This window comes from Caretta caretta, chromosome 9, assembly GCF_965140235.1.
Source record: "Caretta caretta isolate rCarCar2 chromosome 9, rCarCar1.hap1, whole genome shotgun sequence".
Taxonomy (NCBI): domain Eukaryota; kingdom Metazoa; phylum Chordata; order Testudines; family Cheloniidae; genus Caretta; species Caretta caretta.
Genome location: NC_134214.1, coordinates 82,753,399 through 82,769,661, shown reverse-complemented (window position 1 = coordinate 82,769,661; position 16,263 = coordinate 82,753,399). Strand labels below are relative to the sequence as shown.

At 43.6% G+C, this 16,263-nt stretch overlaps 1 protein-coding gene across 2 annotated transcripts; it reads left to right on the top strand.

The window, feature by feature from the left end:
• Positions 1-67: 67 nt before the first annotated feature.
• On the top strand, positions 68-7,592 carry LOC142073232 (uncharacterized). Of its 2 annotated transcripts, none has more exons than XM_075132487.1 (2): positions 68-347; positions 5,039-7,592. In XM_075132487.1, the coding sequence occupies exon 2, from the start codon at positions 6,063-6,065 to the stop codon at positions 6,858-6,860; it is 798 nt and encodes a 265-aa protein (XP_074988588.1). In that variant the 5' UTR covers positions 68-347; positions 5,039-6,062; the 3' UTR covers positions 6,861-7,592. The 2 variants fall into 2 exon arrangements, with proteins under 2 accessions (XP_074988588.1, XP_074988589.1); XM_075132488.1 differs by having other exon boundaries at positions 2,472-7,592.
• Positions 7,593-16,263: the final 8,671 nt, after the last annotated feature.

The following is a 16,263-nucleotide window of genomic DNA, read 5'->3' as shown; positions in this document are numbered from 1 at the left end:
ACTCAGAAGGGGTCCCGCGGCCGGGAGCATAAGGCCCCGCTTCCCGTCACGCCCGCTTCCTGTGCGGAGCACGCGGGCGACGGCGAGCAGAGGGCTCCTCCCCCCGCCGGCGCGAGCGGGCTGGGCTCTCCGTCCCGTGTCGCCTTTCTCCCCCCCTCCCCCCCCCCCCGAGCTGCTCCGCGTGCCCCCTGCGGTCCCCTTCCGCCTAGCGCGCCGGGCCGCTGCGCCCCGCTGGGGACCCCAGTGACCCGCCCGTCCCCCCTGAGCCCCCTTCCTTCCGCGTCGGCATGGCCCTGGCGCTCCGCCGCCAGCGTCGCTCAGGCATCAGCAGGCCCCTCCCCGGCAAGGTAAATGCCGGGACCCCTCCCGCTGCCCTCGGCTGTGAGGTTGCCGGCCCCGTGACCCCGCTCCCCTTATCCCCCGGCTGTCCTTCCCCAAGGCCCGCAGGCGGGCTGAGCAGCCACGTGCCGCTCGAGCCCCCCCCCGGCGGAGAAACGCCTTGGTGGGGATCCCGGGATGGGCAGGCGCTCGGGGCCGGGGGGGGCTGCTCTAGCGGGATCGCCAGGGTGACTTGTAAATGAGGATTGAGAGTGAGTTCAGCTCAGCAGGTGTTCGCGGGGGCGGGCAGTGGTTGTCTTTAGCTATTGCAAAGGGGCAAACCCCTTGCTTAACCCTCCTTTGTGCAGCCCGTGTACGGATTGTTCGAGTAGGTTAAAGGGATTGCAAGGGACCCTATAAATCAGTCTACCGGCCAACGTTGTTGTTGAAGGGTTTTGCCAACTCCAAGGATAGAAATATATATTTATCTTCAAAGGAAGTGGTTTTGCATATTGATTTAATAGTCCTTAATGATTCTGTTGGGAGACTAGCTGGCACTGGGTAAACTCCTCTACCCACACATCCCTCCAGCCTTCCTATGGGATATAGAGATGGCTGTATTTTCATCTGGTTCCTGACATACCCACTAAAAACGCAATTCCTTGTAAGGACACACCTGCTTGATGGAGGGGAGGGGTATGCCAACTAGAGCTGTATAAGGATATTACCTGGTCTCTCTGGACAAACTTCAGCTCTGCTATTCCCCCAGGTGTTCAGGGGGCTAATAAAAATGGCTGCTTGGGAGATAGGAAGGAGTAGGAGAATGTCTTTGGTCAGGTATCAGAGTAGCAGCCGTGTTAGTCTGTATCCGCAAAAAGATGAAGTGAGCTGTAGTTCACGAAAGCTTATGCTCAAATAAATTTGTTAGTCTCTAAGGTGCCACAAGTCCTCCTGTTCTTTTTTTGGTCAGGTAGTGTTCTATCCCCAGGGTCAGAGGAATGGATCTAATCACGGACAGGGAGCTTTTTAAATTTCCTTTCTGATTACATTAATTAGCTTAACTTGTTATGAGTACTAACCCTTGAGGGACAATACTTTGTTGCCTATAAATGTGTGTTCCTTTCCAGTTCCCATACTAAATGTAGCCTGGGCTTCCTAATGCCCCATACAGGTATTGTCCTGAACTAAACAGTCATTGAATGCTGACTATGCTAAATATTACAATGCAGCCTTCCTTATCTGAACTAATTGGGTCAGTTATATCTTTGAAGATATTTGAGGAAGATAGGAAAAAATAGGGGATGAATTCTGGACTATTTGCCCCCAAAATAAGCATCCACAGATGGTAATGCTTATACCATAAATAGCCAGAGTTTGACAGATTTATTTGAAAAAAAAATCCCAGGTGCCCATCTTATGTGCAAAATTTCAGATGGTATTTTTTCAACAGAGAAGTTGTGAACTCTTGGAGAGAGCGGGTTTATAATGGAAATAATGGCAGAGCCTTAACTGTAGAGGCACAAACACAGATCCTTCATTGGAGTTGAGGTGTTTGATTCTGCAATAATTAAGGGATGCATATCAGTTACTCTAGGCATATGCCTGTTAGGAAAATAGGAATTTAAAAAAAAAAAAAAGCAAAGCCTTGGTACATCTTAATTATCTTGTCAATTCATTTAATCGGGAACTAGGTATGTAGTAATACTGCAGTTTGCAGAGCACAGTAGCATTCAATGAGAACTTCTTGTATGATTTTTTTTGTAATGCTTAAACATATATACAAGGGAGAGAAGACAAGATAGGACTCCATGAAAGGCTGGACCACCATAAAAGTGCATCTATAGAAACAATGTCTAGGGTTGAAATTCAGAGGGCCTCAAACCAGGCTTTATCTTTCATACTCCCAAAGTACATGTAAAGGTATTTGCAGTTACAAAATTGTATGTGCGTCTGTGAATGCTTGCAAAATGTTTACACATTACACTCATGCATTTTTTAACACAATCAGAGGCTGCTGAAAATGTGGCCTAAACTTGAAGTTTAGATTATGTGAAGCAAATTTTCAATGATGGGAAATGGAGCACAGGCCTCTCTGCCAGATCAATTTCCCTGGAATGTAAAGTGCTCTGGGATTGTGTGCTTTAAAATTTTAGGACGAACAGCAGCCCCGGAACCCAATCGAAAGGCTGCCAGATAAGTGGCATCCCATAACAGGAGGCATGAGTGTGGGGAACTGAAGACTACTGCAGGAAAGAATTCTAGGAGGCTCAAAGGAGAAGGGAGTCTGACCTCAGGAAGCTTAAATATGTAACCATAAACATCTCGCAAACCAGTCTGAATCTGAGTCCCAAAAGTCAAGGCTTGTGCATGTCCCTAATGTATTTGTGTTTTGGGGGTTTAGAATTGGTTCAACCTGTGCTGCTCCTTGTTATACTTTTTTCATGCTTTGTGTGTATATAATAAGATCTTCTAAACTTTCCACAGTATGCATCCGATGAAGTGAGCTGTAGCTCACGAAAGCTTATGCTCAAATAAATTGGTTAGTCTCTAAGGTGCCACAAGTACTCCTTTTTTTTTTTGTTATACTTAATGATCTTTTCACTCCTGCCTTGTCCTCCCTACCCATTTCTTGCATCCACCTGTTGTCTCTCATCATATGTTAAAATTATAAGCTCTTTGGAACAGAGACTAAACAAAATTTATTAGAGCGCCTAGCCTTGATCCCTGATTTGGGACTCTAAATGCTACCACAATACAAATAATTATATTAATGTCAATGAAATAAACTTAATTGCTGCTATCTTGGCCCAAATTAAGGGCCCAATCCTACCCCCACTGAGGTCAGTGGGAGGTTTGTTATTGACTTCAATAGGAGTTAGAGTGGGTTGCAAGCTAATATAAAATAGACAGTTCAGCACATTTGTCATGTTTTCCTTCAAGAAGAGTAGTCTGAATTAGGTTCTGTGGCCTCTCCCACTATTAAGAGGGTATGTCACATCAGCTGTTAAACTCAGCATGAAGCCCATGAGTAGTAGGTTCCAATCCCATTAGGTGAGGCATCCTCAGGGAGTGCTGTGACAGTGAAACTGTTGTTGCTTGGCCCTGCCTGACAAAAATCACAGATGGGAGCCACATTACTGCATGGTCCCTGCTAGAAGACCTAATGCAGGATCAGGTTTTACATTGGTATAAACTGGGAGTAAGTGCATTGAAGTCCAAGTTAGTCAGTGTAAAGCTTGTGGAAGGGGAAACAGAAACCAGTCCTGTGTGTATGACAGAAAAATCAAGCTGTCAATTGTCCATTCATTGTGGTATTATTTCTAAAATATTCTTAAATTTATGTATTAGAGTCTGCCCTCTTGACATTCATACTAGCTATCAGGTCAGTTGATTTCTCCTCCCTACTTCATGCTAACTGACAAAACTCAGAAATTCCAAGTCCTGTGAATTGTGTTGTATCCCTGTCACTGCTCACTGAATTCTGATTGTTAATTAAATGATGAGACTCCTAAATTCCAAGCCATTAATTGGACTATATTACAATCGTGGCCAGGAATACTTATCAGTGAATCTGATGTTTACTGCCTGCTTTATAATTACAGTTAATATCTCAGGTCCTTTGAGGGTGGAGAGACAATACAGAATGGAAGGGGAGCAAACACAAATGTGAGGAGAGAAGAAAAGAGAGGAAAACAAATCCATTGTTATTCCAGGCACACACACACAAAAATTTAAACCTCTTCCCCAACACTGCTCTAAACCTCCTGAAACAGCCACTTCTTGTTATGTTTCTACACAGAAAGCTAAATATATACTTTCTGTCTACAATTATTTTTATATTTAGATTAAGGATATAAAAAAAAACAACAAGTAAAGTCTGCATGTGAGAGCATTGTGTTGATGTCACCTCTGCACATGCTACAGTAACCCTGACATCAAAATGACTGCTATTTCTCCACACATACAGAGTTCTTGGTCATTTAAAGGTGTAGTACACAGAAAATAAAGTGCGGAACACTGAAGGTAGGGGGAGAATTAGGGAAGAACATTTTCTGCTGAGACATAAAGCCTGAGATTTTATAAGAACTATTAGCGAACAATTTAGTAGAGGAAGTTAGTCCTTTCTGTGGCTCAGAATGGTCACATGCAATCTGCAATATTTTTAATAAACTTGTTCAATATTTACAATTGCTCAACTAACACTTTATGCAAACATATTTTGGATTGTGCATTGTTTGTAAACTGTTTTCTGCAAAGATTCATTTGGTGCTCACTGCTCATTATTCAAGCTGCATGGTTGTCATCAAGAAAGTTACTTTATATTGTTCCTTCTCCGTGATTGGATTAACATAATTTTTTTTATAATTACCCGTGGGAACACACATAGTTGTGTGAATATGAGACTCCCCTGAATATCTGTATGAACAAAGCCTTGCACATCCAAATGTTAGCAAACAGCAAAAAAAGGGCTTATGAATACTGCTGAGGCAAATTCACTTATTTGATATGCATAAATGTTTGCAAATACTGTTTTGCAGTATTTGCCCATTTCTTGCCCTAACCATTTCACATAGTGAAAAAAAAATCGTAAAAACACAGCTATTGACCCCGATGGTCCTGACCAAATTGAAGTTCAGCTAATTACTTTCTGCCTCCCTATATTTGCACTGTAGTTTACTGGATTTTTCTTCAATTCCTGCCCTCAATTATTGTGTAATAGAGCGGGATGACCCCAGCAACTGGAGGCCCATCTCCCTCTGCTCCCCAATGTTCAAGCTGTATGCCAGCTACCTGGCGTCGAGGATCACGGAGTGGTCGTTGAGCGGGAGAGCCATCAGCTCTGTCCAGAATGGCTTCATGTCCTGCGAGGGCTGCTACGAACACAACTTCGTCCTCCAAACCACCATCCAAACAGCCAGAAGGGTGCAGAGGCAGTGAGCGGTAGCATGGCTCAACCTGGCTAACACCTTTGGGTCCATGCCCCACCACCACATCTTTGCCATGCTCCAGGAATTCGGGATGCCAGAGAACTTCCTTCATGTGATCCAAGAGCCATATGAGGGATGCAGCACCACCATCTGCTCGGATGCAGGGGAGACCACCGAGATCCAGAGCGGAGTAAAGCAGGGCTGTGCCCTCAGCCCCATCATCTTTAACCTCGCCATGGAGCCATTGCTGCGAGCGCTTTCCAAAGGCACAGATGGCTTTAACCTCCACGGTGAGAGGGTGAGCGTCCTGGCTTACGCGGACGACCCAGAGCCTCCAAGGTATGCTAGACGCCACCAGTCGAGCTGCCAACTGGGGCTCCTCCTCAGTGCAAAGAAGTGCGCAGCTCTCCACATTGACAGCAGCAAAAGGGACTCAGTGCAAGCGACGGGGTTCCAGATTCAGGGCAAGCCCGTCATCCCCCTGGCAGAGGGGCAGGTGTACTAGCACCTCGGCACGCTGATGGGTTTCTGTGTCCAGCAGACACCCGAGGACACCATCCAGGAGATCTTGCAGGATGCCACCAAGATCAACGCCTCCCTGCTAGCACCGTGGCAGAAGGTAAACACCCTGAACACCTTCTTTTGATCCTCCGCATCTCGTTCATCCTAAGGGGATCTGCTGTGGCAAAGGTGCCCCTCAACAAGACAGAGAAGAACGACCGGCAGCTGGTGAAGAAGTGACTGTTCCTTCCCCAGAGAGCCAGCAACGAGCTAGTCTGCATCGCCCACAGGCATGGAGGCGCCAAAGTCCCCTGCATGGGCAACCTGTGCGACGTCGTGGTGATCAACCACGCCTTCCACCTGCTGACGTGTCCTGATGCCACAATAAGGAACATCATGGCAAACGCCCTACGTGACATGATAAAGAAGCAGATCGGCAGAGCCCCTTCCAACCAAGACATCGCCACCTTCCTGAGCGGCTCCCTGGATGGCGAATTCGGGCGGGACGGGGGCGACATTGCTTCACTGTGGTCCCGTGCTCGCAATGCCATGCATCGCCTGGGGAAGCACATCGGCTGCCGCTGGAAGTGGTGTGAGGAGCACCAGGAGCTGGGAATCTTGGCACCGCAGATCAGATCCAATGACTACACCATTGTCACCCTGAGCACCAGGGGCATACTGGAGAGGACCCTGAAGGCCACCATCCACTCGCTGTACGTGGAAACCCTGAAACGTAAACCACACCAGGGTAAAGCCTTCGAGTTGACCAGCAAGTGGGATGCCAGCAACCACTTCCTTGCCAGGGGCGACTTCACCCGTTTCGCTGACTGGCGGTTCATCCATTGTGCCCGATTCAACTGCATCCTTCTTAACGGAGTCGTCCACCAGAGGAACCGAGACAAGCGTTGCAGGAAATGTGACTACTCCAACAAGACCCTGCCCCATGTCCTGTGCAGCTGCAAGCCCCACTCCAGAGCTTGGCAGCTGCGCCACAACGCCTTCCGGTACCGCCTGGTGAAAGCCATCGCACCATGCCTGAGGGAGGTTGCTGTGAACTGCACCATCCCTGGTACCGACAGCCAGCTGCGACCTGACATCGTCGTCACCAACTAGGCCCAGAAAAAGGTCATCGTCGTCAACATCACAGTCTCCTTTGAAAACAGGACCCCGGCTTTCGCAAAGCCCAAGCTCGTAAGCTGGAAAAGTACACTCCCCTGGCCGACACCCTGAGAGTGAAAGGCTATGAGGTGCAGATGGACACCCTGATCGTCGGAGCCCTGGGCACCTGGAACCCCTGCAATAAGCGTGTGCTGCGGATATGTGGGATTGGTCGACGCTATGCTTATGGGGCGCCTCATGGTCTCAGACACCATCTAATGGTCCAGGGACATCCACACCAAACACATCACCAGCCACCAATAGTACCAGGAGGCGTGAGCCGGAGCGACATCGTGCATCGACCACAAGAAAGGGACCGAGAGACTTTGTCCATTGGACCATATGAACTGGAACCATAAACTCACTGAACGTTAAATCTCACCAAATGGGGGTCAATCCATCCTCATCATCGTATCCACTCGTTATACTCCACACCTGAACATAGCCATCATATGAACAACATACCCTCATATCTCAGTGTCTGTACTTTGACCCGTTAACCTTTTACCCCCAATTGGGGATATTGCAGATTATGTATTCCTTATGCCAATTTTAAACCAAACTTCACACCCCTTGATAATCTGTATGTTATTCCCTGATAACCAGAAACTTCTACGCTTAAACTCTGTACCTTTCATTTTTTTTAAACATCATCTTAATAAAATTTTTATTTCTGTGTTCTTATAATCAGCTGCTGCATTTTACTCCAGAGGTGTTTGCATTCCAGTGGTAGATGAAGTAAATTACTTTGGCTGGGAAGGCAATGTATTTTTGAAAATTTGGCCTTATATTTCTAAAGGAACATGCAAAAAGACTTGGAAAATATGGCCCAGAAGACCACTAATGCTATGCAAAATTCTGCTATAGTGGCTGTCAACTCCTAGTGGAGTTACACTCGGGATAACTTTGGCTGAGTGGTTCTTCTGTCATCCGGATAGTTCCTTGAATTCATGCTGAATGAAGCAAAAGTAAATACAAAAAAAAAAACAACCCCACCTAACAATTCTTGTCTATTTTTTGATATTTATAAAGGGAAATAATACCCCACACTTTGCAGTCCCTTATCTCTCATTTCAATGGGTCCAGATCAAAGTGGTCCTGCAGCCAATTTTTATCAGCAAATCAGTTGCATCCCTTTTCCAAAAATACCTGCTTTGGTATAGTGGGCTTTCTGTAAATCCCCCTGCCTCCCAACAACTCACCCACGCACACACACAATTCTGGGGATATGACGGGGGAAACTCTGCACTTTGGCTATTCTCCAGCTGCCCAAGGCCGATAGCACCCCAAGGGATCACTTAACAGGTGCCGAGGACTGCACCTTAGCTACCCATTCCTTCACTAGACTCTAGACTGGTGCAGGAATAGATTCAATCCCAGATCTATATTAACAGCTGCCATCAGGAGTTCCATAGACACCATAGCCCTATTGAATTCTCCGTGCCTATTAAAAGGATCTGCCTTCTGGTGAGGCTAATTCATGCAAGAAGCTTATTGAATGCCTTTTTTTTTCCTTTGTATGTCTACACTGAAAAATCCTCTCTTGTGTTGGTATAAAAAATAGAGGTGTGGATTTTGTTTTTAAAGACAGCTATGTCAGGGTGTGTTGCAAGATTGGGTCTCTTATGAATTCAGATAGTGTTTATAGCAGTGTTTCCCAAATCGGGGATGGGGTTGGGTGGTTATGGAAAGGCTGTAGAGGAGTTGTGGGCCTGGTGAGGAGGGGATGCCGTAGGGGGTAGGGAGGTTGGAAAGTGAACCCACACTCACCCCACAGTATTGTTTCCTGTCCAATGGGTCTGGGCCCTGCTCTGAGTGTAGTAAGCTGGTGCATGGGGTTGTAGCAGTGGCTGGGCCAAATCTGAGTGGTGCTGTGACTTTGTGCACCAGGTCACAATGCCACTCACTTAAATTTTGTTTGACTGCACCCCCATCATGATGGATTTGGCTGGGCCAAAGCTGAGTGGCGCTGCAGTGCCAGGTTCAGCCCCATAGGACAGGAGCCGCCACTGATAGCAGAGGGTGAGGCAAGCTTGCTCTCCACCCCACCCCCAGGGCCTCTCCTCCACACCTGGCTGGAATTAGGGTTGTGGTGCCAGGGCACATGGTGCTGCTGCGTAGTTGGTGCCCATCAGCAGGGGAGGACAAGGAGGAAGGTGACCTATGATTTTGGATCCCCACCGATTTGGACCCTGTGTTCATTGAAAAAAACAAAAAAAAAGACAAAATGTAGTTGGTGGGTTGCCTTACTAAAAAGTTTGGGAACCTCTGGTTTATAAGAAAATGAAGTGAATGTTCTAATTTTTTTTTTCAGTGTATTGTTATGTGTAAAGTGTAATTTTGGACTCAATGACCCTCTATTTAGAGTTTAGTTTTATGGGGGGAAATTACATAGTCCAGTCTGAAAAGTAAATGTGCTGGCTTTTAGTTTATTGCCATAGACTATGGTATCTGGACGAGTTACTGCCTTTGTTGCCAGCAAAGAGGGAACTTTATTTATGGGTTTCTGCTTTCATATCTTGTATAGTGTTTAAATGAAAATGACTGCCCCACATATTAATTTAAATAACCAATAGCTGTATTTAATCTTACTTTTGTAAAACAACAGTATCCTCTGTTCAAAAACAACACAAAGAAAGCATAAGTAAACAAACCGTCCCTTCTTCTCTGAATAAAACGCATAGTGTTACTTACTCTTTACTAACTGCTTAGTGAAGGTATAAATGTTAAAGGCACTTAAAGCTCAAGAAATCCTTGAGAGCAGCAGTGAGCCATCAAAATGGTCTTCACTGTACTCTTAGCCAGTCTAAAACAATCAGATAATCATGTAAAATTGTTATGAGCTGGGTGAAACCTCCTCACAGGTCAAATTGAAACCTTGCTGAGATTGATGGGTGTGAACTCACCCTTCAAGTAACATAACTATAAGAATATATTAATCACAAGCCCCTATCTAAGACAAAAGGGTTATATGAACACACACAGGGGTTTCTGGACTAACTGTAGTGGGCTTTTGCTGAATATTGTTCGGAGGCAGAACACAGAGAAACAGAAGGGACAAGAACAGAGAGAGAGGCAGAGGCAAAAAGCAAGAAAACCAAGCAGTAGCCTGTGAGCACAATGTGACCCTGGGAAAAATGAGAGAGAGCTTTGGGGTTTATTGACTGAAAAGGCTTGGGGCTGTGTCAGGGATCAGGGCCTGCAGCAGAGCTAGTCTGTAGGCAGCCTCATCAGCACAACTGGCCTGCAGGAGTCTGCTTGATTAGCCATGAAACCTGATTGACTGCAGAGGCCTGCAGGCTGGCTCTTAAGCCAGAAGCACCCTTAATTCCCTGTTTTCAATGCTCAGGTCTACCACTGTGTCTATGTCAGTTTTGCTATCTTGTCTGGTATCCTGCATGCTTTAGTTCCTGACCTCTGGTTTTGACTGTTGGCTCCAGCTCCTGACTATGGGACTCTGGTATGAGCCTTGGTTCTGGTTCTTGATCTCTGGTTTTGATCTTTGGCTGTGGCTCCTGATTATGGACTCTGGTTTGACCCTTGGCTTTGGCTCCTGATGACTGACTATGGCTCTGACTCTGACCATTAGGCCACTAAGCTAGACTACCCTCATCCTGGTTGGCTAAGAAATGGCTCCTTTTGTGTTCGGTTTCTCCTGTGTTCGGAGAACCAGGACTCTGTACACCACAGGTGCTGACTCCATGGGTGCTCCAGGGCTGGAGCACCCATGGGGAAAAATTAGTGCCTGCTCTGCACCCACCAGCAGCTAAGCTCTCCGCCCTGCCCCACCTCACCTCCTCCTCCCCTAAGCATGCTGTGTCTTTGCTCCTCTGCCTACCTCCCAGTGCTTGCCACCACCAAACAGCTGCAGCAAGCTCCGGGGGGAAGGAGCGGGAATGTGGCGTGCTCAGGGGAAGAGGCAGGGGTTTGGGGAAAGAGTTTGAAAAGGGGCAGGGAGGGGGCAGAGCTGGGGTGGGGACTTTGGGGAAGGGGTTGGAATGGGTGGGGCAGGGGTGGAGGTAGGGTGGGACTAGGGGCAGAGGGGGGTCGAGCTTATGCTGTACATTTCTTGTTTGTTTTTTTTCTATGCAATCTTGTGTTTTGAGTGTGTGTGGGGGTGTTTTTATACAAGACATTAGACTCTATCTAGTTCCAGCTGGAACATCTCCAGGGCCCTGAAATTTAACTAGCTGCTCGGCTCGATAATGGGGAAACAATAGTAAAAAAATACCAGGTTACTGATTATGTGGTGTTCTATATGCTATCGGCCTGTGGCATCAACACTTCTTCCCCTCCCCCCCCAATAATCCTAAATAGAATGACATGAAGGCTTATATTTTCAAAAATTACTAGTGACTTTTGGATAGCTCAGTTTTTGGTGGCCATCTTGAGACCCCTTAAAGGTGCCTGATTTTGTTTTCAGAGGACAGGTACTCAGCACTTCTGAAAATCGGCCCCCTTTGAGGTGTCACCAGTTGGGCACACACATATTAAGGCACCCAAAATCATTGGTCACTAGTCGTATATTAGACCTACATAGGTACAATATAGAAGGTAAAGCAGGGAAGTGAGGGGAGGGGGTTGAAGTTCTTTTTTTCTTTTTTTAAAGTTATTGACATTCTGCTTAGAACTTTATAAGGCTGCATATCACCATGGTATATGTTAATAGAAATGATTTATGACATGAAGTTTTGTAAACCATTTGTCTAAATATGCCTAGAACTGTGTGTAAGGTTGGCTGTCTTCCATGGCAAACCACAGGAAAAGTCATGGCAAAATCTCTCTCTATTTACAATAGTAGTAGCTTTGCTTCGCACAAACATTAATGAATATTTATCCTTGCAACACTCCTGTGATGGAGGGAGATGTTATCCCCCTTTTACAATGGGAATCCCTTAAATGCAAAAGTCATCAGTTTAGTTAAAAGAATAGTCATGGCACTGAATATTCAAATTACTGTCACGGGAAATTCTGGGAGAAGTCAAACAAATATTAGTATACTTGCACTTGAATAAAATGTATACTAAACAATGTAATCCTATGTATTTCTTGTAAACCAATAAGAACCCAAACTTAACCATACTGGAAACATAAAAGGCAGGGCTGAATTTGTAAAATGGAGGGCTCTTGCATAGTGGTAGGCTGGCCATGACAATCGTACCGGTTTTAAACAGACAACGTGACTGTCTCGTCTCTCAATTGCACCACTTTTACACTAATATAATTCCAGTAGCTTCACCAGATGTAATCACACAGTCTGTCTGATTTATAGTCCTTCAGTGCATAATGGTACAGGCTGAAGACTAATAGATTACACAATTTTTTTATAAATATTAATGGCCATTATCTCCAATGCAGGATTGTTCCCTATATTTTGTAATGCTTGGTCCAAACTAGTTCTAAAAATCCCAAGCAAGAGAAGTAGTTCCACCACTTTCCATGAAGAACTATTCTATAGCCTATTACATTTCACTCAGTTTTTTTCTGATGATCTTTAATTTTTCCATTCTTCATTTCATCCCATTATTCCTTGTTAATTCCATTAGTAATTTCAGTTCCTACAACTATTTATACATTTTTAAGGTTTAATTTTTTTTTCCATTCTGGTTCATAGATTCATGGATTTTAAGACTGTAAGGGACCATTGCAGCCCTCTAGTTTGATCTCCTGCAGAACACGGGCCATAGTTCATCCAGTAATATCTGCACTGAGCCTATATCTTGTGGCTGAATAACTTTTTCCAAATGTAAATTGATCCACTGTTACCTTATGGAGTCTGCAGGCAAATATAGTTAACAGTGGATCACATTCATGTCTGGTGTAACTCAACTGATTTCTATGGGCTTACATTAGGGATGAAGGTGGCCCAAAAGATTTGTGAGGCATGAAATCCCTCCAATAATCTCAGTGGGATGTTAACTATTAAACCTAATCATGACAGTTGTAATATCAAATCTGATTATTTAGCCAAAGAATCCAGATATTTGGGGATAGTGGGTGGACATTGAATAGAGTACTATCACTTTCTTTTACCCTCCCATTCTGATTCCTGACTGTAATTCGATTGCCAGAACATTGGGAGCATTTTCATTCAGTCTGAGCACTGCAATCAGAGTTACCTGGATCACTTCTTGAACGATAGGCGTCTGCCTTTGGCCTAACTCCAACACTGATTCTGCTTATTTTGGAAGAATGTTTTATAGTTCTAAATCTAGCTCAGTCTTCTTTCTGAAGCTCCATTCTGTATTTTTACAGCTCGGAGAATTAATAATCAGAATTTATTGAAATATCATAATCCCCTTAAACATCTTTTAAAATTCAATATAAATGTTGTACCTTCTTAATGCTTTTTGTTAACAGTCCCCCATCCATAACTGATACAGCATGTAATTTGTCTGACTCCTATGCTTTTATCATAAATCACCTTTAGTGTGTGTATTTTCATGTTCTTGATATTTTACATGTCAATCTCAGGATTTCACATCCGTACACACTCCAAGTCAAGTACTTCCCTGCCACTGCACAATCTCCTGTGAGATTTTGTCCTGTGACAAAACCCTGATGAGGTTTTTACAGATATGGTTTTATTCTAAGCACTGCTAAGCCATTTCATGTATCTGTGTGCAGAGATGTCAAAAATGTGAGCATCTAAATGAAGCCACATCTGCCAACCTAAGGAAACAGAAAAAATGGAAATTTGAGAAAATAATGGTAGATATCTTTTATATCTTGCTGAAATATAGTTTAGACTTATTTTTTTATTGAACGACTGAAATACTTAAAAGTGAATCCTATTCAGAGAGGAAGTTGGAAATTTCTTCACAGGAGAAGCTGTGGCCAAAGAGCAAAAATGTTTAGTAGGTATCAACCTGCTTAAACTAAGAGGGCAAAACTGAAGGAGGACTGTCAAGTGAACAACAAAGGGCGTATTTTTTATCTAAAGTGATCAATTCTACTCATTATTAATGCAAGCACTTATTATATTCAAGTATCAAGCCGCTTGTAGTAAAAAAGGGATGTATTTTCACAGTCACACCAGTGCAACCCCGTTGCCTTCAATGTAACTGAAGTAAGAATTTGGGTCAAATTTTTTTGATCTGGTTCTGAAATCTACATTGCTCACAATGGTCAAATCCCTAATCACCTTCTTTGTTTGGAAAGCTCTTAACACATTTGCTGCTTTCTCTGATGTTAGCTTCACACAGTCTACTCTTCTAGTCTAGGTTTCTGACTTCATATTCACCTGTACATTTCGCTCTTCTAACCTCTTTGCCCTTCCTACCTCATTTTTCCTATTTTGAAATTGATCAAATAAATGAAATCAAGTTGCTTGTCTCTGAAATACCTTGTTTTCATGGAGTTTGTAATATGTACATCCTTATTAACATTTTGCTGGTTCTGTAATGGGCACTGACTCACAGCTCTTAAATAAGGGAAATTGTCTAAATACTCACTCATCATGGATAATAAAAGGTATTATGACTATCTTCAAAGTGCTGTAAAAACATTAACTAACTAGATCCTATGTGGCAGACTATTATTATTATTCCCATTTTACTGTGGGGAGAGACAGACTTTAAGTGACTTGCACAAAGTTACACAGAAAATGAGTGGCTGAGCAATTGCACATGCACAGGAAGTGTGTTATCAGTCTAATAATATTAAGAATCTGAAAAAGTGAGGACATTCAGTGACAAGGCTAAAACTCAGTCCTGTCTCATTGTCTTGTATCTATTTTAATGCAAGTGTCTCCAAATGGTGAGCACTGTTGTACAGCAATCCAATGTGATTAAAAGAATCAAATGAAATGTATAAAAGGAAGGTATAACCATACACAAGTCCAGTAGAATAAGTTAAAGAGAGATTTTTTCTTTTCTTTTTTTTGCATGGATCTCCAAAAATACCCAGTTATCCCCCTCTATCAGCTCTCCCCCAAGACACCATATTCTTCCATCACAGCTTGACTGGATGTTATCCATGTCACCCCTGGTTCTACCAAATGTAATCACAGGAGAAACATGGTCCCCTAAAAGTTGAGGGCTTGGCCTCTTCAGCAATCCTTGTCCCAAGTTCCCCAGTGATTTAAGGAATCAAAGTAATTTCCTTACCTATTAACTATGCATTTGGAGGCAGGTCCAGTAGGGTCTGAGGCCTATTACTCAGGATGTCAGGGTTCTAGTCACCGACTCTCACTGTGACCTTAGGTATGTCACTTCACCTGTCTGGGCCTCCATTTTCCTACCCTGTCTTGTCTCTTTGGGGCATGGATTGTCTTCCACTATGTGTTTTTACGGTGCCTAGCATAACAAGGTCTTACACTAATACAAATAATAATTGCTAGTAGGCCATAAGGCTAGGAGCGAGGAAGAAGAGCATTAAAAAACCAAAACGGGGAAACTGACGAAAGAACACAGGAAGAGGAAAAATACAGCAGAATTGGAAGGACCTTAACTATAGAAAACAAGATGAGATTTTTTTCCCCCCAATATATTAAATAAAACAATCTCCCTTGCAAGTATATATAAATAAAGTTGCACATCTTAACTCATAGCATAGAATCAGAGATTATAAACCTCTGATGTAATTCAGTCCATAGTGAGACAATATGAAATTTACTAAGATTACAGAATTTTCTCTAAAGAAAGAGCACTGTTATCCCAAGTACAGGACTGTTCACTAGAGACCATTTTCTAGTGAATTGTTCCATTTAATTTTAAAAGTTCCAAGTGATGGGAGTTCCCAAACAGAATGGATAAAAATAGATTATTTTTTAATAAAATTTCAATTGGATTTTTAAATTTTGTTGTTTTCTTCTTTTTAAAAATAAACCTGTTTACAATAAAATCTGAATTTAATACAAAGTATGTTAAGACCTCAACTTATCTTGTAAAACATTTTAAAAAATAAATATGCTGAATCCATGACGCTGTATCAACAACTTTTGATTTAATGGCTGATCTTTATAAAGAAAGAATCAAGAGAAAAATATCTAACTTTTGAGGTCAAGCTCTTTAAACATGTCACAACATGTACTGGATTAGCCCCTAGATTCCCCCACAGGATCAAGCTTGTGTTACTGGATGCAAGAGACTGGCAAATCATCATAGGCATTGGGAATTGGCCTCTGACTACAGGAGACATGATCATGTATCTCCTCAGGATCATCCATCAAGCCCACCTGGTGGTATCTTACTCCTGTTTTATAGCTTCTTTCTACCTGAGCTCTAATTGTCTCAGTTCTCAATTTTAAATAAGTCACACCACTGAACTGGTGGAAGTCAGCAGCTAAGCACTTGGAGCCAGTGTTTAAGTGCTAAGCTAGCTTTTGACAGCAGTAGCCTCTTCTTCAGGCACAGAA